The following is a 27,328-nucleotide window of genomic DNA, read 5'->3' as shown; positions in this document are numbered from 1 at the left end:
TCAGGCCATGGAGGGTGTCTGTGATGACATCGGGGCAGAAGCCTGTCAAGGCTGGATACGTCACAGCATGTATTTTTTCCCTCGATGCATTGCCAGAGAGAACATCCGCTGTGTTGATGAAATAATCTGGCCAGACAGAAATGACAGACTCGGTGGTGATGATGCTGAATGATGTTTACACTGTACATTCTTCACCAAACTGTAAATAAATTATTTCACTCTGATGCCTTTTCCAGTTATTTATTTCTTATAGTGTATATCTAAATACAAAAAAGAACAACAAACTAATAGGAACACAAAATAATAAAAGTATTGATAGTTTTGCAAGCAATGTTGCTATCTTCAGTTACATCCTTTGATGTATTGACTTCAATATGTTTAAAAAACAGTAGTATGCCCTTATCCAGGGTGACTTACAATTGTTACAAGATACCACATTATTTTTACATACAATTACCCATTTATACAGTTGGGTTTTTACTGGAGCAATCTAGGTAAAGTACCTTGCTCAAGGGTACAGCAGCAGTGTCCTCCACCTGGGATTGAACCCACAACCCTCCGGTCAAGAGTCCAAAGCCCTAACCACTACTCCACACTGCTCCTGTGTGAAACAGTGATAGAAAGTATTGTGAGTGTTTGTTTGTTTGTCTATAATTGTTCTTGTTTGTTATTAGTAGACGGCTAACACATTCCGTAGCTGTCGCCATGGGCCAGCACAAAACCCGGAACAGCACTGCACTACTGTCACTTATAAACCTGTATCACCCACCACGAGCACTACTGCACACACCCAGGACTGGTGACCGTGTGGGATGGATATTTGTGTTTATTGTTTGGGGCTGCAACCCCATTATTATTTGCTCCGTGCAATACACATTGTTGTGTATTACCAGGGATTATTATTTGGTCACCAGACCTGGATTATAAAATAAACCGCTTCCAACTGGATTATAAACCTCTCTGTCTGTTAATTATGCACTGCATCACTCCTGCACCTGTACACAATCAACCACTTTGCCACACGTGGTGTCAGTCACAGGACTATGGATCGTCACTGCCTGAGTGGTGAGGCTCAGGCAGCATACCAGGCAAAAAGCTGGCCATCCTCCGTCGCCTCAACATTACTGTGGAGACTCACCAGGTACGGTTCAGGGAGTACTGCAGGTCCCCGCTGCAATGGAGTGTGATGTGGCTGCGTGTAATTGGGCACCTGAAATAGGTAAGCGAGGGGAAAATGGTCGGGAGGGGCCTTATATGATTGATGTGGTTTTAGGGAACGTGAAAACCCACGCATTAGTGGACACAGGGTGTGAGCAGACTTTAATTCGAACAGCTCTCTTGGGCGGTGTGTCGTGGTGGCCACAAGGTCAGGTGGCCATTTCCTGTTTCCGTGGAGACATGGCGGCATACCTGAAACTAAAAGTGTACTTATAGGTAGGACCGATAAAACATCACCTGGTAGTAGGGGTGGCGGAAAGGTTGCCACACCCAGTTATTCTGGGGCCAGACTGGCCAAAATTTAAAGAATTAATGCAAATAATGGCCGTCTCAGCCACAGATGTAAACGTAGCAGAAAAGAGGAAAAGGGAACAAATTGGTGATGTGTTTCCTTTTCAAGCTGAGATGTTTTCTCCTATCTTCTGTCCTAGAAAAACAAATAAAGAGAGAAGGACCGCAAAATGGGAGGGAGCATCACTGAGACAAGGCTGGGGTTTGGTAGGATCACGCTCAGATGGTAACAAACGCCAGTCAAAGGGAGTTGGAATGCAGTGAAACCAAGAGGGCGAGGTTACTGGGCCATCCAGGGCAGATGCTACTCCCGCCCCTCTCAATATACCAGACATGTGGTACTCAAGCGCAGACATAATGTGGGGCCAACATAATGACCCGTCACTAGTGCACACTTTGGGACTGGTCCGGTCCATTGAAGGTAAGGATGTTGATGGCACTGGGGCACTAGTATTTCCGCACTTTAGTATCAAGGGGCAATTACTGCATAGGGTAAACCTAGCCGCGGGCACACGACAGCTTGTAACACAATTATTGGGTCCCCCATCTTGTCGGCCAGAGGTCATGAGGCTGGCGCATGATATCCCTTTTGCGGGAAGACAAGGGAATGGAAATTGGCTTGATTCTATTGGGTAGGACTTTATACTGATGTGTCGAAATATGTAGCCACATGCCCAGACTGCCAGCGAGTAGCACCAGGGCCGAGTGCGCCCCGCCCCTTTGGTTCAACTGCCGATTATTTCCACCCCCTTTGAATGCATTGCAATGGACATAGTGGGCCCATTGCTACTTTCTGATTCCGGGTATACGCATATATTAGTGGTGGTAGATTATGCAATGCGATACCCAGAGGCAGTTCCATTGAGGTCCACTAATACCGCTGCAATAGCCACAGAGTTAGTGCAGATCATGGCTAGAGTAGGGATCCCCAAGGAGATTTTGACTGATCATGGAACCCATTTTTCATCTAAAACGTTACAGCAAGTGTATAAAATATTAACAATACCTCCCATCAGGACTCAGCTCTTGTACGACCGACAGCCTCGTGGCGTCCTCGATCTGTTGAGAGAGGGGTGGGAGGAGCACAAAGGCTCATCCAAAAATGTAAGACAGCATGTGCTCCTACTAAGAAATCACCTGGATTTGGCGTTTGGCCCAGGACAACTTCAAATCGGCTCAGCACCGGCAGCAGCAGCATTACAATAAAAATGCATGAATTTGAACCGTTCGACCTGGAGACAAGGTAATGCAGCTGCTTCCCTCCTCAGAATTGAAATTATGTGCTAAATGGCCTGGGCCATATGAAGGGATTTGAGCTATAGGAAAGGTGAATTAGACAGCCCGATTGCCGTAATGAACGTGAAATTTATCATGTAAATTTATTAAAGCCCTGGCAGGCAAGGGAGACCTTATTTATAGCCCCAGGCGATGTAAAGGATGATTTAGATCCCTGTCCAAAGACCTCTAGCACTAAAATCCTTTCAATGGGGGAACAATTGGTTCCAGATCAGCAACAGGAGCTGCATAAGCTTATTGAGGAGTTCAGTGATGTTTTTTCTGACTTGCCCGACAGGACTAACTTGGTTGAATATGACATTAACTCTCCCCCAGGTGTCACTTTACGAGAGAGACCTTACCGGATCCCAGAAAGTTGACGAAGTGGTGTTCGCAAAGAGGAACTTGGGTTGATTGAGCCTTCCAGGAGGAAGTGGTGCAGTCCACTTGTCAATTGTCAATGGCCAAGAAAGATGGCACCAACCGCTTCTGTGTGGACTTCCGGAAGGTAAATGCTATTGCCAAGTTTGATGCGTACCCTATTTCTCGGGTCAATGAACTTTTAGATAGACTGGGAAAAGCTAAGTTTATCTCTACTCTGGACCTGACAAAAGGATACTGGTAGATCCCCTTGACCTGCAGTTCTAGAGAGAAAACCACATTTTCAACACCAGAAGGGCTGTTCCACTTTAAAACCATGCAGTTTGGGCTACATGGTGCTCCTGCTGCCTTTCAGAGACTGATGGACCAGGTTTTATGCCCACATAAATGCCCACATCCTTCAGTCTCTAAGGGTAGCCCGGCTGACAGCTAACTTGAGAAAATGTGCGTTTGCCAACACAGAGACTCAATATTTGGGATTTTTAATGGGAAATGGAAGGGTGAGACCCATTGTCACCAAAATCCAGGTTTCGGTTGAAGTGGCAATCCCCAAAACCAAGACTCAGATGAGGTCGTTACTGGGATTAGCGCAACTACTCCGTGGTCGAAAAGGAGTGTTTGGCCATTAAATGGGCTATTCACTCTTTATGATACTACCTACTGGGACACAGACCACACCCCACTCAAATGGTTAAGCACCATGAAGGACAGCAATGCTCGGATAACTCTGTGGTATCTGGCATTGCAGCCCTTCATGTACCACATGGTACACCGTGCGTGGAAAGACCACCAAAATGCTGATTATTTTTTCCAAGAGGGGGGAGTAACGGGAAAGATAGATTCAGCTCAGTGTTCCTTCGGCTCCAATCTGAGCGGTGGGATATGTGACAGAAAGACAATGATTGTTGGTGGTAAATCTCTCTCCCGACCTGTGAGGGCGCTAAGTAATGGGAACAGAGTACCCTGCACTGTTTGGTCTGACACTTCATTCCCAGGGTTAAAAGGAAGTCGGACATGGGGATGGAGCTTTGGTGCACTAACTCATCGACCTGGAAGGGAAATCATGTGGCAGCCGCGTATTGGAGGAGCGGCTGCAATCATTTACCAAGGGGTCATGTCTGATGGTATAAATAGGAGACAAAGCGATGTAATCTGTTCCTTCATTTTGGTTAAAGAACAACCTGGAAGGACGTGGTTTGTGTAGAGAAAGTTGTGAGTGTTTTGTTTGTTTATTGTCGTGTCTGAATTATACTTGATTATTTAAATGGCTAAACACGATCCAGGAGCTGTTGCAAAAGGCCCGCACAAACCTGGACAATACTTCACTTTGTATACACTAACGTACTGTATTTGCACCACGAGCACTAGAGCATGTACTGTGGACTGGTGTTTGTGTTTGTGTATGTGTTATGTGTGGGTGAATTAAAATGGGACTGTTAAAAAGGGTTATCATGATGTATAACATTTTTCTGTGTCCCCCTGTGACAGGAAACCGGGTCACTGGTTCCTGCGCAAATGTGTGCCTGTGAAAAATCAGCTGCGACGCGCAAATGGAGACGCGTTGCTAAGCAACCAGCTGAGTGGCAGGTTCGCCCTGAGCTAAGATGGGGCATGCTTGGGGATGCTGCGCAGAGCTCAAAAAACAGCTGTGCTACAGCTCAGGGCTGCTGCAAGACCACTGCTGTACAGACGGGCACTGAGAGTGTTTGTTTACATCCAGGAGGGAAGCGTCCGCTCTGCGGGAACTATTACTACGGAGCCCTTTAACTGCAAGACAGGGCCTGTGAAGGCGATTGCCCAGCCAGGACCGTCGGAATGGCCTGGAGTCGCTGGGAGGCCAGGACTTCTGAAGCAACAGAACAGAAGTAGGTCAGCTTAGGGGACATCCTTAACCAAGTATATATTGGATGGTGGGGAAGCTTACTTCCAGTTAAACAGGATTACGTGTTTGGTAAGCAAGGTCACAAAAGCCAGAGAATCTGATTGCAGTTTGGTCAGATGGACGTCTTCTGGCACAACACTGAAAAAGGCAATAAGTGGAGAGGGGTCCATTTTTATGTCAGTAATTTGAGAAAAAGTTTCAAAAATAAAGTCCAGAAAAGAGCCCAAGGGTTAGCGGTGTGAGTGTGCAACCTCAAGGACCCTCATGCCTAATGAAGGCAAGGAAGGATCTACCACATTAAGGCGGTTTAACCTGGAGAAATGATGTGGCGTAGCCCAGCTAGCTGCAGTACAAATATCAGACAACCAAGACCCTCTGAACAGGGCCCAAGAGGTAGCTAACCCTCTGGCAGAGTGCGTGGCTACCCGCCCAGATGGAGGCAAGCCAGCATTGTCATATGCAGTCGAGAATGTGTCCACAATCCAGTGCGACAGTTGCTGCTTCAAGAGGTCCTGTTCTAGGGTCTGTATACTGTGACAGACAAAGAACTGGTCAGAATGACGCAGAGCTCTTGTCCTATCCACGTACCACCTCAATGCCCGCACCGGGCAGTGGGAGTTCAATCTCATATCCTCTTCATGTGGAAGGCTGTGATCACCTTAGGGAGGAAGGCAGGGTTTGTACGTAGTGACACCCTGCTGCCATCATCCCAAATAAGCATACAGGAGCTGTGCACCGACAGCGCCTGTAGCTCACTGGCCCGCACTGCGGAGGTGATAGCCAAGAGGAAGGCTGTCTTCATAGACAGATACTTCAACTCTATGGAGTGTATGGGCTCCATTTGGGCCTTCGCGAGAGCCTCCAGCACAATATCAAGGCTCCATTCGGGGACAAGTTCTTGCAGAAACTGCAAGATAACCGGCATAGGGCAAGATACGGGGTCATGACCTCTAGTCAGACACCAGTATCACCACTTATAGGCGTATAACGACCTAGCCTGCCCTTTTGTTCTGCAATGTGCCCACGACAGCGTCAGATAGCCGTAGTTCTGGATGCCAGAAAGTGCCTTTCGTCTGATTGAGGAGATCCAGGCGTAGTGGGTGGAGGGAGTACCACAGGGGGCAGTGTGTCATCTCCGCCGAGGCAAAGAGATTGACCTGCGCCTTCCTAAACCATTCCCAAATGCGCTCCACCACCTGAGGGTGGAGCTGCCACACCGATGGATGCGTACTCTCCCTCGAGAGGAGGTCCGCTGCCCAGTTCATCACTCCAGGAAGATGCATCACCCATAGGGACAGCAGGTTCCGTTGGGCCCAAGTCAGGTGTCAGAAGGCAATATCTCTGGCACAACACCTAGGTAACCCTTGATCCCTGCTGAAACAAGGAGAGGCAATTTTGAATATCTGCTACCCTGTCGTCCAACAGGTATGCTCACATCATACTGGAGTCTCAAGTCCGTCGTGCACTGCACAGGTGTAAGCCGACTCTTTGCATCATTGAGGGTGAGGCCCAGCCTCGCCAGATGCTCTGTCACAATCACCATGTGGGCCACTGCTCCCTCTCATGACTGGGAACAACCAATCGTCTAGGTAGTTCAATACTCTGATCCCCTGCAACTGCAAGGGGGCCAGGATAGCATTTTTTAACTGCAATGCAGCAACAATTCACAGCACAAACACAGGCAAAGCGGGGTTGTGTGACAGGGTCAACACACAGGTGGACACACAACAACAGTTACATAAATAATATTTATTTTTATTTTTATTTTTAATTAGCCCAAGCTGCGTGAACAGCAGCTGGCGGAGTCACTCAACGGCGGGGAAACGGCAAAGCAGAGCCCCGGCAGAGAAACGGTGTTCTCCCTGACAGCATAGGCTGAAAAGACAGCACACATGCACACTTAATCAAATACTGCACAGGCAGTCGTAAACAGACTACCTGCAATGCAAGCGAGGCAGGCTGTGAAACAAGGGAGCAAGAACGAAGCTCAAAATTAGAGCCGCTGATTCCACGAAAGCGGCAAGCCAGCTTTCAGCACGAATCAATCAAGCAATCAATCAATATTTATTTTATATAGCGCCTTTCATAGTGGACCACCATCACAGCGGCGTGTATTACTTACATTTATAATCCCCAAGCTGGTCCCGAAATAATCGTCCCGTTATTGTATCCCCACGTTAAACACAAAACACATACACAAGTCACTTTAGTGCATGAACTAGTCATTGTGGAACAATACAAGTTACTGTGAGACAAGTGAAGTGCTGTTCTGGGTTTGTGCTGGCCTCTGGCGACAGCTCCGGAACGTGTTAGCTGTCTAGTGATACAAGTAACAAATAGACAGTATAAAACAAAACACCCACAATTATCTCCACAACAAACACAGGTTCTTCCGGGTCACTTTATAATAACCAAAATGAAGGAACAGATAACATCGCTTCGACCCCTATTTATACCGTCACTCATGACCCCTTGGTAAACGATTGCAGCCACTCCTCCAATCTGCAGCTGTCACATAATTTCCCTTCCAGGTCAATGAGGTAGTGTACCGAAGCTCTGTCTCTTTTCTACATGACCGACTTCCTATTAACCCTCAGAAAGAAGTGTCAGGCCAAGTAGTCCAGAGTACTCTGTTTCCGTTACTTAGCGCCCTCACAGGTCGTGAGGGAGATTTACCACTAAGAATCATTGTCTTTTTGTCACAAGTCATAGGGAAAGGTTTTGACTAAAAAGTAACATGTAGGCAATAAACAGTGAACAACGGGATGGAACAACCACAACAACACGTCCTAACAAAAAAAAAAAAACACTGTTGACATTTTTGTGACTGGGTTTATTATATGTAATTTAGTCAATATCTGGTAGAGGGTGCAAGAGACCAATAAAAGGTGTTACAGAAACCTAGACTTACAATATTATGTGATCATGGGTTTTGTAGGCTCAGTAATACGTTCTGCAAGTTTAAAGTTGCAGAACGTACCGGTACGTTCGTACTCCCTGGGGACCAGAGAGCAGCGAATGTACCGGTACGTTCGTACTACTCAAAGGGTTAAATAGAAACAGTAAAAAACAATGCAAATACATTAAATACAGGGGGCTCGCCGAGTGTGGTGCACTTTTGCTTGGGTATAACAAGCAAACCTGAGTCAGACGACCTCAGCTTGCGTGCAGGGACATAGTGGGTCAGCAGATTGGAGAGATACTCTGGACCTGTGTGATGAAGGGCCTTGTAGGCAAGCAGGAGAATTTTGAAAATAATCCTGAATTTTACAGGTAGCCAGTGCAGCTGGGCAAGACAGGGTAATGTGATCATGTTTTTTACATCTGGTAAGGATCCTAGCAGTGGCATTTTGAAGCAGCTGCAATCGGTTTATGGCGCGTGATGGAGTTGCAGTAGTCGAGTCGAGAGGAGATGAATGCATGACAGAGTATCTCTGCATCTGGGAGGGAAAGGTAGGGACAGACCTTTGAGATGTTTCGGAGGTGGTAGAAGGAGGATTTGACTACAGAGGAGATTTGAGCATCAAAGGAGAGGTTACTATCGAGAAGTACACCAAGGCTTCGTACAGTGGGGGCAGGCAGCAGCAGACTGTTTTTCTGTGGTTCAAGGAAGCAATATTGAGATTATGTTGAGTTTTCGATCCTACTAGAAGTTCAGATTTGTTAGTGTTGGGCTGAAGAGAGTTAGCCGACATCCAGGCCTCGATGTCTTGGATGCAAGCTGAGAGCCAGACCATGGCAGAGGGACATCCAGGGACTAGTTTTAGGTAGAGCTGGGTGTCATCTGCATAGGAGTGAAACAGGCTATGTTGTTGGATGAATGCAAGGGAACTGCAGTTGACTCTTTCAGCTCTTTCAAAAACACACTCAGTGTAGTAACACAGAAGTTTACCTTACCTTAGGTGAGAGGCAAAAGAGAAAATGGTCTCCGCAGGTTGACTGTTTAATCTCTTGGTAGGCGGGACCGAGGACGTCACCCCACAGAGGGGCCTATTGGCAGCTCTGACATAAAATGCTCAGTGAATACCTACCTATGGCAAGCATATCCCAAAAGTAATGTTGGTGGTCCTCTTCGAATTGAAAGGGAACCAAATTGATCTAGTATAGAAAGAACATGAGGTAGAGAAGAAGCGGGATCAGAGATGTACAAAAGAATATCATCTGCAGAGAGAGAAAACTACTGCAACCGCCCCCCCCCCAACCACACCCCGTACATCCTTACTAGCACACAGAAAAATAGAGAGGGGTTCAATAGCAATAGCAAAGAGCAAGGGCGAAAGAGGACAACCCTGTCTTGTGCCACGATGGAGTGGAAAATATTTGGAGGAAGCATTGTTAGTACGAACAGAAGCTAGAGGGGAGGAGTAAAGCAACTTGATCTCCAGGAGATAAAATTATGGCCAAAACCAAACCTCTGGACGGTAGAAAAGAGATCATCCCACTCAACACGATCAAAGGCCTTCTCAGCATCAAGCGAGACCAGAATTTCTGGGGTGTGCAAAGTTGATGGGGAGTATATAATATTGAGCAGGTGCCGAAGATTTAAAAAAGAATGTCTATTATGCATAAAGCCAGTCTGGTCTAAGGAGATTATGGATGGCATAACTGACTCAAGGCGACGGGCCAGTACTTTTGCTAAAATTTTAAAGTCGATGTTAAGGAGGGAAATAGGACGGTATGAGCTGCAATCAAGGGGGTCCTTGTGCTTTTTTAATAACAATGAAAGTGAAGCTTGGCAAAGAGTTTGAGGCAAAGACTGGGAAAGAAATGATTTAGAAAATACAGAAGATAATATAGGGGAGAGTTGAGAGGAGAATTTTTTTAAAACCCATCAGGATCAGGTGACTTGCCACTCTGTATTAATTGAATGGCCTGGTTAATTTCCTCAACGGAAAAGGGCTCTACTAAACCAGCCTTAGATTAGGTATCGATAGTGGGAATAGTAAGTTCCTGAAAAAATTAATCTATAAGGGAGGAGTCTCCAGGGGAGCAGACTGTCTCAACTGATGAGCTAACGTTTTACTGGCCTTGTTGCCATATTCAAAAATAGCATGATGAGATTTTAATAGTAATTGTTCAGCTTGCGTAGTTGACAGCAAATCAAATTCTGTTTTCAAGATGAGATCAGTTATTTCAGAAAGTCTCCCTGTACGCCGCTTATTGGCTTTGGCAGGGTATTAAATTATTTGCCACGAATGTAGGCTTTCAAGGTCTCCCACAGAGCAGAGGAAGAAATTCCAGGAGTTGAATTAGTATCAGAAAGAAAAATATTTGTGAAGAAATAAACTGGATAAAACTCAGAAAGTAACAGGGGGTTGAAGCGCCAGTTGCTTCACAGTACGTTTCCATCAGGAAAAGTAATTACTGATACTAAGGGGGCATGGTGAGATATAACTAGGCTTGCTACTTTTCGATATTAATCGGTAAAGCTTGTTAAATGTTGAATTCCCCCAAAAATATGAGTTCAACTGAAATAAATTTATATAGAATAAATGTCAATAAAAAAACACTTGCTATTTTTTATTTTCTTACCAAAAATAATCATGTCAATCATCTCAGTGGTCCGTTAGTACTGTAGTTTCACTGTCACTGTCATTTCATCCTGTCCTGACAGATCTCGTTGACTGAAGCAGCGCTACAATGCTCTCATTTGCTTAAATGACTGTCAATCATCAAGACCTGCACCGACTGTGCACTTACATTTGCCAGCTACAGCGCCTGTCATTCAAAGTGCCTACTTTGAAATTAGCAGGTTAAAGTGTAGGTAGGATTTTGCTATAGGTATACGGTGACAGTTACTAGTTTGATTTGAAAATGGAGCACAAGAGGAAAACACTTAATGAATATTGTGCACAATACCCTGACTGACGGCTGAAGTCTCTGCGGCAGGACGAAGCGGGCCCATCTGCCTTACCTTCCAGTGACTCTGAGTCCAGCTGTACTGAAGCAGGAGAGGGGGAGCTCAGACTCCAAATAATATGTGCAAGTTAGTTCATATTATTTTTACTCGTAAATTTATGCTATAAAAGTCTGTGTAATACACTTTTATATGCTGTGTTTTCTACGGTTTATTTGAGACCACTTTTTAATTTGTGTAGGAACTTTAGCTTTACAAGGTATAGCTTTGCTGTGACCAAACGTTATTTCAATTACAATGTTGGTAACCATGGTTTTTATGGATAAGGATAGCAGCGCCCCTTGCCTTGCCATGGAAACCCGAATGAAACAGCTGCCCCCCCACCCCATGCCTTACATATGCGGAAATGGTCAGATGTGCGCAGATGGGTCTCTTGGAGGAATGCAATGTTCACCTTGAGTTGTTGAAGATGTTCTAGAACCTTATTGCGCTTCACTGGATGATTAAGTCCCCTGACATTCCAGCTTACAAAGCTTACATTATAACCTGCTTTGCAGGTCCCACTACTTGTGTGTGCCATCATAATAGAAGGAATGTAAAGGAAATATACAACCAGCGAGCATTACACAGATCACACCAGAACAAAGGCAAAGCATCATCCTCCACCACTGACTATACAGTTTTATGTGACTCAACAAAAAAGGGGGTTGATGGATGGACAACGACACCTGTGCCGCCTTCCAGTTCTGTTGTCAATTCAACGCTCATCTTCTTTCTATTCATTAAGGATATTATCCTCAAGTATTGCTCATCCTTGTTAGACAGCTTTTTGGGTCTTCCACTCCTGGGTTTGTCAATTACAGATGATGTTTCTCTGTACTTGTTGGTTATGCTTCGGATACCACACCTTGAAAATCAAGTGATGCAAGCTATTTCACTCAGTGTTTTTCCTGCTATATGCAAGTCAAGGTTGTTATAATAGTAGAAATCATTAGTGGAGGCTTTGAGTAAATTGCTGATGCTCATAATGCATCAGAGTTGAAAAATGAAACATGTCTAAGACTTGCACAGCAGTGTATATATATATATATATATATATATATATATATATATATATATATATATATATACAGATGCGCCATGAAAAAGGGATAAAAAAAACATGACAGGACAAGTATGGCTAGCTCATCTTAGGATGTCCTTAGCCCACGATATACTGTAAAACTGGCAACATGGTAAAAGATAAACCCTCCGCAAACAGAGAGAGGCTCTGTTCTATGCTGCATTGTGAATAATAACAGGTAATTCTCGCATATGACAGTAAGCAGCGCAATACAATAATTCAGAGACTATGTTCAACAGGGAGGTAACTATTGCTGATCATAAAGTCGATGGGTTTAGCTGTCCACTGCAGAAAACATCCAGTCACATACCCTCAGTGCAGTCGATGACGGCCCGTTCAGTTGTTTGTACTGGCGTCCACGGAGGGAAGACTCCGCTCTTTGTAAAAAGTGGCAGCGTCTTGTGGCGATTCAAACACTTGGCCAGCTCCATTGAATGTAACCCGAACACCTTGTGGCGATTTAAACACTTGATCAGCTCCATTGAATGTAAACCGAAAACGGGCAGGGTGCAACATGCCATACTTAATTCCAGCAACACGCAGCTGGGATTTAACTTCGTTAAAGGCAGTCAAACACCGTACCAGCTCCGCACTAAGATCGGGGAACACAAAAACCTGGGACCCCTGGAAATAAAGCTGCCCTCACTCACGGGAAAGATGAAGTATCTGCTCCTTAATTTGATAGTTGGCCTCCGTTATTCCAATCACCCTGAGGTTTATACACTCGTCCTACTCTATGCATCTGTGCCAGAAGTCTTAACATATATATATATATATATATATATATATATATATATATATATATATATATATATATATAAAGTAAAGTGACAATATTGAATAAAAGAGAGAGTCCTGGCATTTTAATTAGTGCACTTCCCCAACCTTGCCATAGCTAAAAAAATTCCTTTGTTGCTGCTTCTGTGTTTAATGGTATTGGTTTAAAACAAAACACAAAAATATTTTCAAGCTCACAATTAGACAACCAAATTAAACCAGTGTTCACAGATTTTACTGAAATCACTTCTTCACTTTCAAACAATTATCTTATATAGATTATGTATTACAAAAAAAAAGTATTTTCTTAAATGTACAATCTTAATTAAATAAACAACTTACCTTGGGTTTGGGAAATAACACTGGCACTCCAAAATGCAAGAAATAAAACTAGGTGTATTTTTTCCATTTTATTCATGTTTTTTCGCTACACAGTTTCCCTCACTGAATTGAACTATAAAATTCTTGCACAAACAGAGGTTAAGTATGTCCCTATTAGTTAATGTTTTTCTACTGGTTTTATGTGCAATGACCTTTTGTTTAAATAGCTGTCTGTTTTGGCAATGATGGCATATGTGAACAAAACATTTACACACAACATAAAACAAATGTTAATATTGTAAAGCTATGGCCAAAAGTTTTGCATCACCCTATAGACTTAACTAAATTGGCTTCATACAGTCGAATTAAACCTGCTACATAATGTTACGTTAACATATTAAATAACATACTGAATAACATACTCTTTTGTAGTTTTCATATACTTAACAAAAAACTGACAAAAAATTAAAAATGTGACATTTCGAAATCTAACTCTAATTCGACTAATGACGATCTAATTTTGAAATACTCTACTATTATTATGGCTACTTTTGCGGTATCATTTAGTAGTTTCTTTGATTACATGATATTAAATAAAATATCTAAATGATGTTCATACAGTTTTTTTTTAATTATGTCTCAGTCCTAAAGTTCTAGGTGATGTAAAACTTATGGCCATAGCTGTGCATTGTGTATTGTTTCTTGTAGGTCTAGTTAGTTCAAGAAGTTGTATTTTTGTAAACAAATACATTGCAAGAAATATTTAGCGTTTTCTAATCCAATTTTGATATGAGACCGAGCAGTATTGTGTGACAGGCAGGATTTTTCAATCTAGCTGTATTTGTTTATTTTAATTTTAAATAAAAAAACAAGATTTGAAACAGATTTGAGATGTATTGTTATTGTATGTATTGTATTTGAATGAATTGTGCAGGTACTTTACAGAATCCTTTTTCTCAACCAAAAGTAAAATCTCATTGTAAAGTATCAAGTGGTCAAGTGGCAGGAAACAGCCAGAAGTCGAGATTAAAATGCCAAATGTTAGCATTTATTGAGGTCACAGGTGAAAACTGGCAGTACAAAACACTAATAATTTCAACAAAAACAAATCCACAAGCCTGTATTTAAACACAGATATTATACACTGAGTATACAGCTGCTCAGTCCCTCCAGCCTCACTGGAATCTCAGATATAGTGCCCCTAAAAGCTCAACACAGGTATTTATACCCTCACTTATCACTAGGCCCTCATCAAGGACTAATCCACTACACCTTACTTGGTTACAGGACATTACAGCGCGTCTATTACCGCAAACCCACCATCGCGCAACCAAGTACAGCGCAACTCCACCACCGTGTGACCGAGAGGGTGACCAGACGTCCCGTATTTCAAGGGACAGTCCCTTTTTAGGTGGCCCTACTTATTCTCAAAAAATATTGATTTGTCCCGTATTTCAGACATCCCATTTTTTCAATAGGATTTCAATGGGTTTCTATGCAAAGCTAGTGCGGTTTCTCAATGCAGCAATGTGCTTTGTACAGGCACTGCTTATAATCACCAATCACATCAAACCTTTTCATATCCAATCAACTCTCGTCATGCCTGTGCAACAGCAGTGCGCAATTTCAAATTCAATGGAAATGCTGCCCATATTGTACATAACTATCTGCAAACAGCAGTGGACTGCCTTCCAATTGACTTGGAGTGTTTTGCAGTGAAAGTATACAAGTATTTTCATATCTACACTGTTCGTGTTGAGTAACTAAAAGACTTCTGCGATTTTGTAGATATTGAGTATTTAAACCTGTTACAGCACAGCAGCACACGGTTTCCTTCTCTCGGGTCAGCTCTTGAAAGAATATTGCTGTTGTTTGATGGAGTGAGGTCATACTTTCTTTCCCAAGAGAAATATCCGACTGTGTTCAAAAAAAAAATTCAGTGATCCATGCACAAAATTGTGGATTTCTTTTGCTATTAAACAAACAGCTACTTTTCACCGCACAGTGGAAGTTATCGAGAGAAACGACATATCTGTCACTGAGGTTGCACTGCACATCTGTAGCCTTTAAGACCTTTTAACGGCAAGGCTCAGCGAAACATTTGTGACCACATATGTGAAAGCGCAGTTGGATGTTTTGGTAGAGGCTGGTCATATCAGTGCTGAGGAGTTTTATGGGGCTGTTAAGAACTTTTATTCAATCGCTCTTGACTACCTGGATCATTGGGCCGCTTCATTTGAGGGCACGGAGACGCTGGGATGGGCCCTGCTGAGGAACATCCCACTGTGGAGTGAGATTCAGGGGAGCCTTTCCCACTTCCATTCAAGAATCCCCACTGTCAGACAAATTGACAAAAACACCCTTTTTGACGAATGGACAAACACAAAAGAAGTGATCAACTGCCGCATTCCCGACTGGCACAAAGAGAAGACAACCGTCTCTGACAGGTGGAGAGAAGTTTTCCAGGAGTTGGACAGGAATAGTGTTAGTTACAAAGCACTTGCCAAGGACGTGGAGTTTGTTCTATGTCTGCCAGGAACATCAGCTCCAGTTGAGCGTGTTTTTTCACTGATGAATGCTGCGTGGTCCCCGGATAAAGCCCATCTCAGTGTGACTACCATGAAGGCAAAGTTGTTTGTTCGAGTCAATTTCGGAATGGAATGCAGTGATTTCTACGAAAAGCTACTAAAGGACAAACGCACCCTGCGAAAGATTGCTTCAAGTGCAAAATACAATAAGCCACAGACACAGGAGGTCTCGACAACACTCCATGAGGAGCAGCCCAGCACTTCCAACTAACTGTAAGAAAATGTATTTTCTTTCAAAGTTTTTTTTTTTAAATGATAAGCGCAGCAATCAGTAGTGTCATCTACTTTATAACATTCTGCAGCATGCATGGCTGATGATGATGACACTGTAGCGCAGGTCTACTTTGGTCAGTGATGTGTCTGTGAGTAGTAGCGCCGTCTACTTCTGTGTGAGTTACTTGGTGGTTTGTCTGTCTGTCTGAGTAGCGCCGTCTACTACAGTAATTTGGTGATGTAACCTATTTGTCTGAGTAGCAATAAGTAGCTAGTATACTGTATCTAGAGATGTCAGCTACAGTGCCTATAGAAAGTCTTCACCCCCTTTCAAAATGTTCACCTTTTGTTGCCTTATAGCCTGGAATTAAAATGCATTAAAATAGTTTTTTTTAAATTTATCTACACATCCTTTTATCTACACATCCTACCCCACAACTTCCAAGTGAAAAATATTCTAGAAATTTGTAGAAAATTAATTAAAAATAAAAACTGAAATAGCTTGGTTGGATAAGTGTCCACCCCCTTTGTAATAGCAATCCTAAATTAGCCCAGGTGTAACCAATCGCCTTCAAAATCACACAACAAGTTAAGTGGCCTCCACCTGTGTTAAATTGTAGTGATTCACATGATTTCAGGATTAATTCAGCAGTTCCTGTAGGTTCCCTCTGCTGGGTAGTGCATTTCAAAGCAAAGACCCAACCATGAGCACCAAGGCACTTTCTAAAGAACTCTGGGACAAAGTTGTTGAAAGGCACAGATCAGGGGATGGGTATAAAAAAATATCAAAGGCCTTGAATATCCCTTGGAGCACGGTCAAGACGATTATTAAGAAGTGAAAGGTGTATGGCACCACCAAGACCCTGCTAGATCAGGCTGTCCCTCCAAACTGGATGACCAAGCAAGAAGGAGACTGATCAGAGGGGCTACCAAGAGGCCAATGGCAACTTTGCAAGAGCTACAGGCTTTTATGGCCAAGACTGGTCAAAGTGTGCATGTGACAACTATATCCCAAGCACTCCACAAATCTGGCCTGTATGGTAGGGTGGCAAGAAGGAAGCCATTACTCAAGAAAGCTCGCCTTGAATCCCGTTTGAAGTATGCAAAAATACACTCCGGAGATTCTGTAGCCATGTGGCAAAAAGTTTTGTGGTCTGACGAAACTAAAAGGGAACTTTTTGGCCTAAATGCAAAGCGTTATGTTTGGCGCAAACCCAACACAGCGCATCACCCAAAGTACACCATCACTACTGTGAAGCATGCTGGTGGCAGCATCATGTTATGGGGATGTTTCTCATCGGCAGGGACTGAGGCACTTGTCAGGATAGAAGGGAAAATGAATAGAGCAAAGTAGACAGAAGTCCTTGAGGAAAACCTGCTGCCCTCTGCAAGAAAGCTGAAACTGGGACGGAAGTTCACCTTTCAGCATGACAACGACCCAAAGCACACAGCCAAAGCTAATCAGGCTGGGCTGCCTATATGTCTTTCTGTGCCATGTCTTCAATTCCACCGACAGAATTTGAACTCAATCACATGCTTACCTTTATAACCTACTGCTATGAACGCCACTTATGCCTGCGAACCATTCGCCTTTTTTTTCTATTTATTTATTTTTGGGCGTTCTACCCTGGGTCCTCTTTTGGGGGGTTCGAATGTCCTCCGTCACCTGGCATCAGGGTGGCTCCATCCGGACCATGAGATGAGATCCTGCTTTTTGCTTGAAATGGTCTAAAGAATGTTAAAAATATATAAAACTCACTACCTTTTCCAAAAGAAGACTTAACAAAGCATAGCAAAACAACAAAAAGAAAGCAGTTCATTTTAGATGATTGATGATGAAAGGAGTTTTGTTTTTAAAAGGCTAATCAGACAAATAATCTGTATTAATGTTCCAAAACGATCCTTTATTTTCTTTGTGTAACCCATTTGTTTTCTAACTGAGTTAAATATTTACACGTGCATTTTTTGGTTAAATACACATTAATATCTATAAACCTGTTGTTTTTGTTTTTAAAAATGAAAACTCAGTTTTGCATGTCTGTTTGGTGATATTGGATCCAGAACATTTACAGAAGCAGCGCATTATCTGGTAAATGTTATGAAGTACAAATATTGTTTAAATTAGCATTTAAATATGGCTGCTTTGGTAAATATTTGCGGGTTTGATTCTCTAATGCCGCAGGTGAGACCATTTTATTAATTGTTATCAATGATCTAATTATTGTCGCGGCGTTCTTAACAATTTGCACATGTCTATAACACACAGCACTTTCATTTAATGAATGAAGACTGCTGTGGTTGCTTCGGTTTACTTTTGGTTTCTCTGCTGCTATTGTGAACGTTAAAAAAGATCTATCTCTCTCTTTCTCTCCCAATTTGTTTATTTGTGTCCTGGTCTCCCCTGTTTTGAAATGCTTTTATCCTTTCTCTTGTGTTATTGGTGTTTAGTAGGGTGAACAGTCTGGAAAGGAGACTGATCGTTTCGGTTCATCCGAGGTAATGTATGCTTTATTTTCTTTTGTTTTAAAAGATTTTAGGTGGTTTACTTGTTTTTAATGTATAATAAAATGAGCGTAGTAGTTTTGTTTTAAGTAAACTGTCTGAATTATGTTTCTTTCGTTTGCTTCTTGGTCCTTGTGCTTTAGTGTATATTGTTTGCTTCGAATTGCGTGTTTAAACCTTGAATTTTGTGTGTTTTCTTATGTTTGCTACTAAGAAAAGGAAAACACCCGACTTGATTTATATTCCCCCCCCAATAGTGTGTAATACATTGTATGCAAACAAATGAATACAGTCTTTTGCGGTAAAAAACAAAAGCTTCAACGATCTTAAGCAACAATATTGTGTTTGTAAAGAAACTTTAAAGCTTAGGAAGTCTGTATTCAGCCTCCCTCAGATGACACTGCCCCCTGGTGTTTGTGTGGTTATAGTTATTCACGATTTGGTTTTTGAGTACCATTAAGATTTGTTGGTACTTGTATTTTCTGTTTATTTTGAGGCACTTTTTAATTTTGTATTTTCTTTGGCCTTTTCTTTCCTTGAGCAGTCTTCCCTCCAGGTGCAGCGGCATCTTACTCTTGCTTTCTAATGGCTGGACCTGCTGTAGCATATAACAACTGTTAGCAAAGAAGATGCATGTACTACAAAGCAAACATTTATTTTATTTTTATAATTTCTGTATTTTAAATATTACCTTGCCTATGTGGGGTAAGGTTTAAACCATATGTGTGGTTTCCGTTGCTTTATTCTTTCATTTAATTGGAAGGGACTTAAGCGGGGATCACAATATTGAAGATCAGGTAAGTCGGAGCTCCCCATACTCCTGGTATAATTGAGGGGTGGCATAGTCAAATCAGTAGTCCTGTAGGCTGGGTGCCACATTAAGTTAAGGTGTTTTTGCAGTATGTAATATTTGTGTTCCAGCTTTAATCATTTTGTGTGAACAAATTCATTCAGTTTTTTAATTCAAGGATTTAGTCTGCCACTTTAAATGGCATGCTTAGTATATACAAAATTGCAAGGTGCCAATTAACAACTACTGCTGTTTTCTTTTGCCATGTTATTTTTTTCAATTTCTATTTTTTAAAGGAGGTTTAAGCTACCAAAAGCAGCAGATCGCATTTGCAGCATTTATAAGCTCACAGCCCAAAAACGCAAGATAGATACAAAACTAACAAGACAGATGAATATGTCCCTTAATGGTAGCTTCTGTGCCCAAGCAACTCCTGTAAAAACAGGACTAGTACAAAAGTCTGTTTGTTTGGATTTTGTTGCACAATATTCCATGAAAAATAATTGCATGTTCTTTGCAATGAGATTCCACATACGAGAAGCTTGCAAAGAAGCATTTTAAATCCATAGATGAGTTATTCGGAATATGGTACTCCACTTTAGAATGAACTTCAGTCTGTGTTTTTTTAAATGTGTAAAGGTGTACAAATGAGAACATGGCATTCCTGTACGGTCCTTCTGGAGGGAAGTATAATGCACAGAGGCATCCCCCCCCCCCCCCCCCCCCTGAGGATTTCTTCATACCTGGTACATTATTTTTTTTTTTTTAACAAAACATTTTCTGGGGTAAAACTGAAGATTGAAGTTTACGTAATGTTTTAGCTATTGTTGGTAAATAATAAATTTGGAATGCAATTTTACCGCCTGTTTACCAGTTTTGTGTGTGTCTTTCAGAATTGCACCAGATTGGGTCTTAAAAGAGAGCATGAGAGAGGTGGTGGAGCCATTCAGATGGTTGCTGATGCACTTGCTATTTGCCCTTAACTCTCTAAAAATGTCCACTGTCTTTTTATACTGAAATGAATGATTTAGATTAGCTTGCTAGTCAGCAGTTTTGAGTGGTGTACAGGTCTGCATTGTTGCAATTGTTGAACTAAAACATAGGTAGAACAATTTTAACAACCCATTTAATTGTTAAATATTTGTACTTGGTTTGAAAAATAAAGTAAATACTTTTTCAAAATACATTGCTAACTGTCATTTTATTTTCAATGCAGTGCACACAACTTAATGGAATGCTGTATACAAAGTTGACCTCCATCAAGGGCAAGGGTGCTGGATTTAAACTAGTGTTTAATTTGTGGAATTTTTAAAATGATTTACTATAAACTAAACTGCACTTACTATTCAAACAGAAGTTGGTTGAAACATTGGTTTTAGAAGTTGTTGATTTGGGCCATACCAGTTTTATGAGTTTAACTAAATCATGTATGTTCTCTGATTGGTAAAAATTAGGTGTAGCGGGCAATAATTTGTTTCAAAACTCAAAGCGGAACAGCGAGGATGGAGAGTCCGGGTTTACCCAGTGGAGGTGGGTTGTCAAGGATTTGTGGCACACTCTACAACCCGGTTTCTCAGACGTCGGATTCAGTGGCCAAGAGTTGCGTTGCACAGTGAAGAACTTATCTGGAGCAGCAACTGGCTGTGGTTGAGACGGAAAGATTCTGGTTGGGGATCTCAAGCACAATAGAAAAAAAAGAAACGCTGATGTACGGGTAAGTAAGCTGGGCTGAGTTGAGGGGGGTGATGCTGGGACGACAGAATCACTGTTGAGGTGTCGTGGGCTAGTCGACGAAACACCGAGGATGGAAGGTGCCCACTTGAAGACCCCAGAGATGTACCCTACTTAGCTCAATCCAGACGTTTGTCATGCTGATGCGGTGGGGAGACTGCATTGTGGTTGATTCCCGAAGCCAGCATCGCAGCCGTCGTGTGTGCTGATGCGCTAGGGAGGCAAATAAGCTGATCTCTGGAGCCAGCATTACACTTCAGCCATCAACATCAGGCAGAAGAATATCTACGTCATCATATGGAAGGAAACGCAAATGTATGGAGACACAGATGAATCACTTTAGTTTATTGTAAAGCTCCGTCTTAGTTGGTGCTTATCCTGGTGACAGCCAAGTTCAAATCAGCATGAAGTTTTAACATCTACTCTAGTGTAATGGAAATCTTGTCAGTGTTATTTACAATACATGTAATTTGGGTGGAATAAAAAACATTTGTCTGGTCATTGCCAAATTACACTTACTATTTGTCAAATACAAATGATCAATTTAGTTATTTAGGTCTAATACGTTTGCACCTAGTTTCAGAGTCTACCTATGGCCATTTTTTCCAAAGATTAGAGATAGTTGGGGTCTGGGGAGGGGCACACTCCTAGCACATCTAATAGAGATTGGTCAGATTTTATGACTGTAGATCTTGTATATTGTAGAAGCCAGTTTATGTGATCTCGCATTTGTCAGAAATGCTGATACTCATGAATGTGTTTTACAAATACCAGAATATTTAAAGTCGGCAAATCTGAATAAACTTAGCTTTTTGCATGAAACTTGTCAAGTTTTTGAGGTACTACAGTGTATATTATATCAATAAATGTAATGACATATTATATTGTTGAATTGATATTTTATTATCCTTTTGTAAGCATTCTTTCCAGTTATTTGTTTAGTACTGTCTTCTTAAAGTTGAAAAACAAAATAGCACAAGTGGTCTTTCTAGGGCAGAATTAGGGTTTTATACAATGGCCAGCGGTTGATCTGAATATGACGGAACCTGGAATTGTTTCTAACTTTTTTAAAGACAAACATACACTTAAGATACCACCACACACTTTTAGGTGTTTGTGTTATGGAGGTCCTCATCTTTTACTGATTTAAACAATAAAGGTATTTTGACCCATATGCAATTTAGCAACCATATTTCCTAAAATATGTCCTGTAGCATACATAACTTATATGCACATTCAGCAACAGCACAAAAGGCTAACATAAAAACAGAATATTTTAAGGATTGTTTTAAATAACACCAGCACTCTAGTGTTAAAAATAGAATATGTCCACACAGAGATTCCCTGACTGAATTGTAAAAATACTGTCCGTAACACATTAAATAAGTCTGTATTAGTTAATGTTTTTCTACTGTGCCAGATTTACCTTTTGTTTAAATGGTTATTTGAATCTGGGAAATGATGGCAGATACCGGTAAACAAAACATGTTTTTATAAAATGTTAATATTTGTATAATTGTAGTTTCCAAGGTTTTCCAGCACAGACTTTGTGATCCACAGGGCAATAACATTTGTTGCACAAGGAATGACTGGGGACGAACCTACGGAAGGCCATCCAGGTCAAAAGTGTTATTTAGTACACATTTGAACTATGTTTTAATTTGAATTAGTACTTGTTCTAAGTAAATGTATTAATTATGATTTTCTTTGTATGTTATTGGTAATGTCTAATGTATACAATCACCAAGTACAGTGAATACATAATCGGTTTACTGAAACAGTTTTCTAAAAATAAACTGTTACCAAAACGATATATTCCCTTTTAAACCCAAGTAAATTGCATAGTTTATATTGATTGATGTGCAAGTCTCTCTCTCTCTCTCGCTCTGTGTGTGTTTGTGTATATACACATATAAATTAAATATGGCAGTGCACTTTCCTCACATTTCTGAGGATGAGCTTCAGTATAGCTGAGGAAAGTACCGTCTCTGCCATATTGTTTCTTTGTGATGTCAAAGTTGAGCATGTCAGTCTAGCTCTAGGTCAGAGTGGTTCCAATCAGAATATGTACAGTTGCTATGAACATAGACTGTTGTTAAGAACTTGGGGGCTATAGTGAAAACTGTAATCTGTCACGTGATGGTGTTTTAAGGATATACAAGACATATTTTAAAACCAAGCTTTAATAAATAAATAGGTGTCATGGTGGTCTACTTTCTCATGATTCTGGCAGCTCTAGGTTTGTATTTGCAATTTCCAATCATCAGTCAATACGGGGTTTCAGATTCCCAGTCAAGACTTTTTGCTGTCTGTGCTAGTGTTACCTGTTTTAATTTAGTTATCTTTCAATTACCATACATCCCCACCATTAGTCAAATAAGAATGAATGTAAATACATAGCAAAGTCTTGATCATAACCACATGCTCATTAGTTTGATAAGACCTCCTTTGAATTGATCACTGATTCTATAACTCTGGAGGATCTTTCTCAACAGACAGTTTCACTTGTGCTATTCTTAATGCAGTCAATGCAATCCAGCACTGTTTGATTGGATTCAAAACTGAATTTAACCATTGGCATGGCTATTGACCAAGAACTGTGATGTTTCCACCCCATTGTTAAAACAAAACAAAACAAAACAAATCAACATTTACTGCATGTTACTCATACTGCATGTTTCTATATTGAAATACTCATTTTATTATAAGGTGTGGGTGTGTATGTTTTAGGTTGCACCCTGACCTTGTCATGAAATAGATTAGTTGTAGCTTTCTGGCCATACATGCCACTTTTCAATGAAACTTGTCACTGACATATTGTAATTTATTTGGAGCTGTTGAATCTCCCCACCCATCTTCATGCTGATTTCCAGAGATGTTGCAGAATAAAGACTTATTAACCACAACATCAGTAAACATTTCTCATGAATACACAGGTCTTCTGAGGTCGGAAGATTTTTACTGGCAGACAACAGAGATAAGAGCAATTCCTGTAAGAAAGGGTCACTAAGCAGTTCACGAGCAGTGAGTTGATCAGTAAACTGTGAAGCAATATTTGTATGGAATGTACACACATCACCATTCCAGATAAACATTGCTCCAGATTTGGTGTTTTTTGCATGATAATCATGATGATCAAATTGACACATTTTTGGGGTACTATATTATATATTATTTTATTACATATATTTCGAAAGAAAAAAAAAGTTCTCATAATTTAACACGTACATGTTCTTTCTAAAAGCTCCATAACATGTTATTGTAAGACCTGTTCACAGTAATCCACCAGGTCAACCACACAAATCAAAAATGCATTTAGAAATAAGGCATAATTGTCTAGAACAATGATTCATATATTTAATTAGCCTTACAAATATTGTGTATATTCTGTTCAGCTTGTTTGTTTGTTTCCAAGTGAATAGCATCTTCTTAAAGCTTATTTCTACCATGCACCTGCAAAACAAACACGCATTAGCCAACTCATTGCTGCTGAACATTGAAAGAGAAAAGTGGGCATTGACTTAGTGTGTCATATATGGATACAGCTACATAAGATGAAGTAATAATGTACGAGTTATACATACAGGCCTTTCCTCACGACTGAAGGCATATTTGATTGATTAGTTAGACTTCGTTGTTTATTACACCAGGACGTTTTTTAAATTATGGATTAATTCCTATAAAAAGTCTTTATATCCACAGCCTTTTTTAGCAGTCAACTTGCTACTTTCAAAACAGGCCTCATCATTTGTTGCTGCAAGAAATTGTTTTAAAAGTAAATTATCAAAACTAAAATGTATTTAACATCCCCAAAAAGTGATTTATTTATTTATTTATTTATTTATTTATTGATTGATTGATTGATTGATTGATTGCATACAAACCGTAATTACATATGGGCAGATCCAGTCGTCCATTATTGCAGCGTATTCTTAATGGACCACTATCACGGCGAAGTCTAGTCCAATATGTACATGTAAACTCAATTATATCATTATGTTTTATAAAGTTTGTTGATGTACTCCATCTTGACATAATGTTCCTTTGCTCCATGTCACTGTCGGTAACAGTACATGGCTCTAAAGTAAAGCAAACCGTTCAAGAATTAATAACATTATCTACATATACACTATTCGACACACACACACACACACACACACACACACACATACCATACAATACATTTACTGGTACATTAAGCTACTGGCATCATTGCTGCGATGATACAGAGTTGTGCTTTTAAACCATGTAAAACCTTCTGTATGATACTCAACTTCTGGATACCAACTGCCCCATCATGGTTCGCCAGAGCCTATTTTCTGTCCTAAATTTCAAGGTCCCAGTTGTATTCAATTTATGAAGCATGATCAAAGCCCTGATTAACATACAGTACTTAAAAACTCAGGTTCATTGTACTTGTTGATTTTAAGATACAAATACATTAAATGATATTCAGACTTACCTAAACAAATAGGTAGGCTCTCCCACGTTCCTCTGTTACACCTGGCTTGGTTTGATCCTTTAAGTACATAGAAACTTTGGCATTGGTATTTCATCGTATCGCCATTTTGATAGACTCCGGATGTCTTTAGCCTTTGTTCAATGACAGCATTATCCACTACAGGTGGTGGCCCACACTCTGAACCTGAGCCTGCGCCTGAGCCTGAACAGTAGAATGGAAAGGGTTTTTAAAATGATATTATTCTCTTACCTCATGTTAGTTAACTTCCAGTTCTTATTTACTGTATGTTTTCCATCACATCATTGAAACTTATTTTTAAAAAGATTAAGCTCAGCAAAGTTTGATTCAAATATTTTAATACAAAGCAAAAACACTCTAGACTCAATGTATTTAGTTAACAATACAATTATCAGAAGGGAACCTTGCATAAATGTTTAAGGTGAGACTTTAAATTAGTCACTCTCTCTAACCTTTAGTCACACACTGATGATGTTAAACACTTTAAATTGTTCAAAGAGATTATCCGGGGCATATCTTTAAAAAACATCAAATTACACTTTTCTGAAATCAGTTCACACTGATAAAACAAAACCAAACCTACTGATACATTTTGGTGCATCTGACCACGTTCCATGCCGACATGTGTTATAGTCATTTGATCCTTCAAATTCATAACCCAGGTTGCATCGGTATTCAATTACTTCAGAGTCTCTGTATTCTCTCCTTTCCCCTCGTAGAATGACAGCATTATTCACTGCAGGTGGTGGCCCACATGTTGGCCTTAAACCTGAAAAGATAAAACCTCTTAAGCTGTTTTTGACTTGATAAGAATCAATTTATTGTTTGAATGTAAAACAAAGTGATACAATATCAAAACCGCGACGATTTAACAATTTTACTCTTTCTGACCGGGACAAAAAATGAAGGCTGAAGACTGACACAACAAATACCAGTTTTCCCGGGCTGTCTGGTAACCCTAATGTAGTTCTCAAAGGCATTTTATTTTTACTCTGCTTGTTTCCTCAGAATATGAACTAAACTACGTGCGAAATGTTTACTTTTGAGTCAGGTTACCTTGTATAGTTTGTTTCCTATGTGCAAAAGGACCGAGTCCAGCAGTTGTTCACATTGAGTTTTAGCAAGTGAATCAGACTCAGAGACCACCTCTTTAGGTTTGTTTCCACAAGAGGACTTTGTTGTTCACACTTCACATGAAACGTACCGAACAGTACTGAGTGTGGACCAAACCCTCTAAATGGACCCAGTGTGAACACAGCCTAAATTAGTCTCTCTCTCTAACCTTTACTCACACTGATGATGCTAAATGCTTCATTGTTCAAAACATTATCTGGGCATATCTTTAAAAAAAAATCTAATTACACTTTTCTGAAATCAGTTCACACTGATAAAACAAAACCAAACCTACTGATACATTTTGGTGCATCTGACCACTTTCCATGCCGACATATGCTATAGTAAATTGATCCTTCAAATCCATAACCCTGGTGGCATTGGTATCTAATCCAATTATTGTCTTCATATTCTCTCCTTTCCCCATGTGTAATTTCAGCATGATCCACTGCAGGTGGTGGACCACATGTTGGCCTTAAACCTGAAAAGATAAAACCTCTTAAGCTGTTTTTGACTTGATAAGAATCAATTTATTGTTTAAATGTAAAACAAAGTGATACAATAGCAAAACCGCGACGATTTAACAATTTTACTCTTTCTGACCGGGACAAAAAATGAAGGCTGAAGACTGACACAACAAATACCAGTTTTCCCGGGCTGTCTGGTAACCCTAATGTAGTTCTCAAAGGCATTTTATTTTTACTCTGCTTGTTTCCTCAGAATATGAACTAAACTACGTGCGAAATGTTTACTTTTGAGTCAGGTTACCTTGTATAGTTTGTTTCC

General features: G+C 40.8%; 1 protein-coding gene and 1 long non-coding RNA gene across 16 annotated transcripts in view; one reads left to right on the top strand and one right to left on the bottom strand.

Annotated features, from left to right (window-relative positions):
* LOC117417094 (complement factor H-like) overlaps nucleotides 1–27,328 on the bottom strand; it is a 125,588-nt gene that overhangs the window by 42,480 nt on the left and 55,780 nt on the right. For 12 of the 14 annotated variants that reach the window (XM_059034749.1, XM_059034752.1, XM_059034754.1 and 9 more), the window contains 2 exons: nucleotides 26,838–27,023; nucleotides 26,013–26,198 (listed from right to left, as the gene is read on the bottom strand). In XM_059034749.1, the coding sequence (XP_058890732.1) occupies nucleotides 26,013–26,198; nucleotides 26,838–27,023 (372 nt within the window). The remainder of the gene's footprint in view (nucleotides 1–26,012; nucleotides 26,199–26,837; nucleotides 27,024–27,328) is intronic. The other 2 variants (XM_059034755.1, XM_059034759.1) reach the window with 1 other exon arrangement.
* LOC131740084 (uncharacterized) lies at nucleotides 18,196–20,402 on the top strand. 2 transcript variants are annotated; one of them, XR_009330740.1, is made up of 4 exons: nucleotides 18,196–18,422; nucleotides 18,973–19,225; nucleotides 19,858–19,964; nucleotides 20,112–20,402. It is a non-coding gene; the product is annotated as an uncharacterized LOC131740084 (long non-coding RNA). The 2 variants fall into 2 exon arrangements; XR_009330739.1 differs by lacking the exon at nucleotides 18,973–19,225.

Source organism: Acipenser ruthenus, chromosome 12 (assembly GCF_902713425.1).
Source record: "Acipenser ruthenus chromosome 12, fAciRut3.2 maternal haplotype, whole genome shotgun sequence".
NCBI classification, from domain to species: domain Eukaryota; kingdom Metazoa; phylum Chordata; class Actinopteri; order Acipenseriformes; family Acipenseridae; genus Acipenser; species Acipenser ruthenus.
Note: the sequence above shows the minus strand (reverse complement) of the source record. Positions and strands in the feature narration are given on the sequence as shown.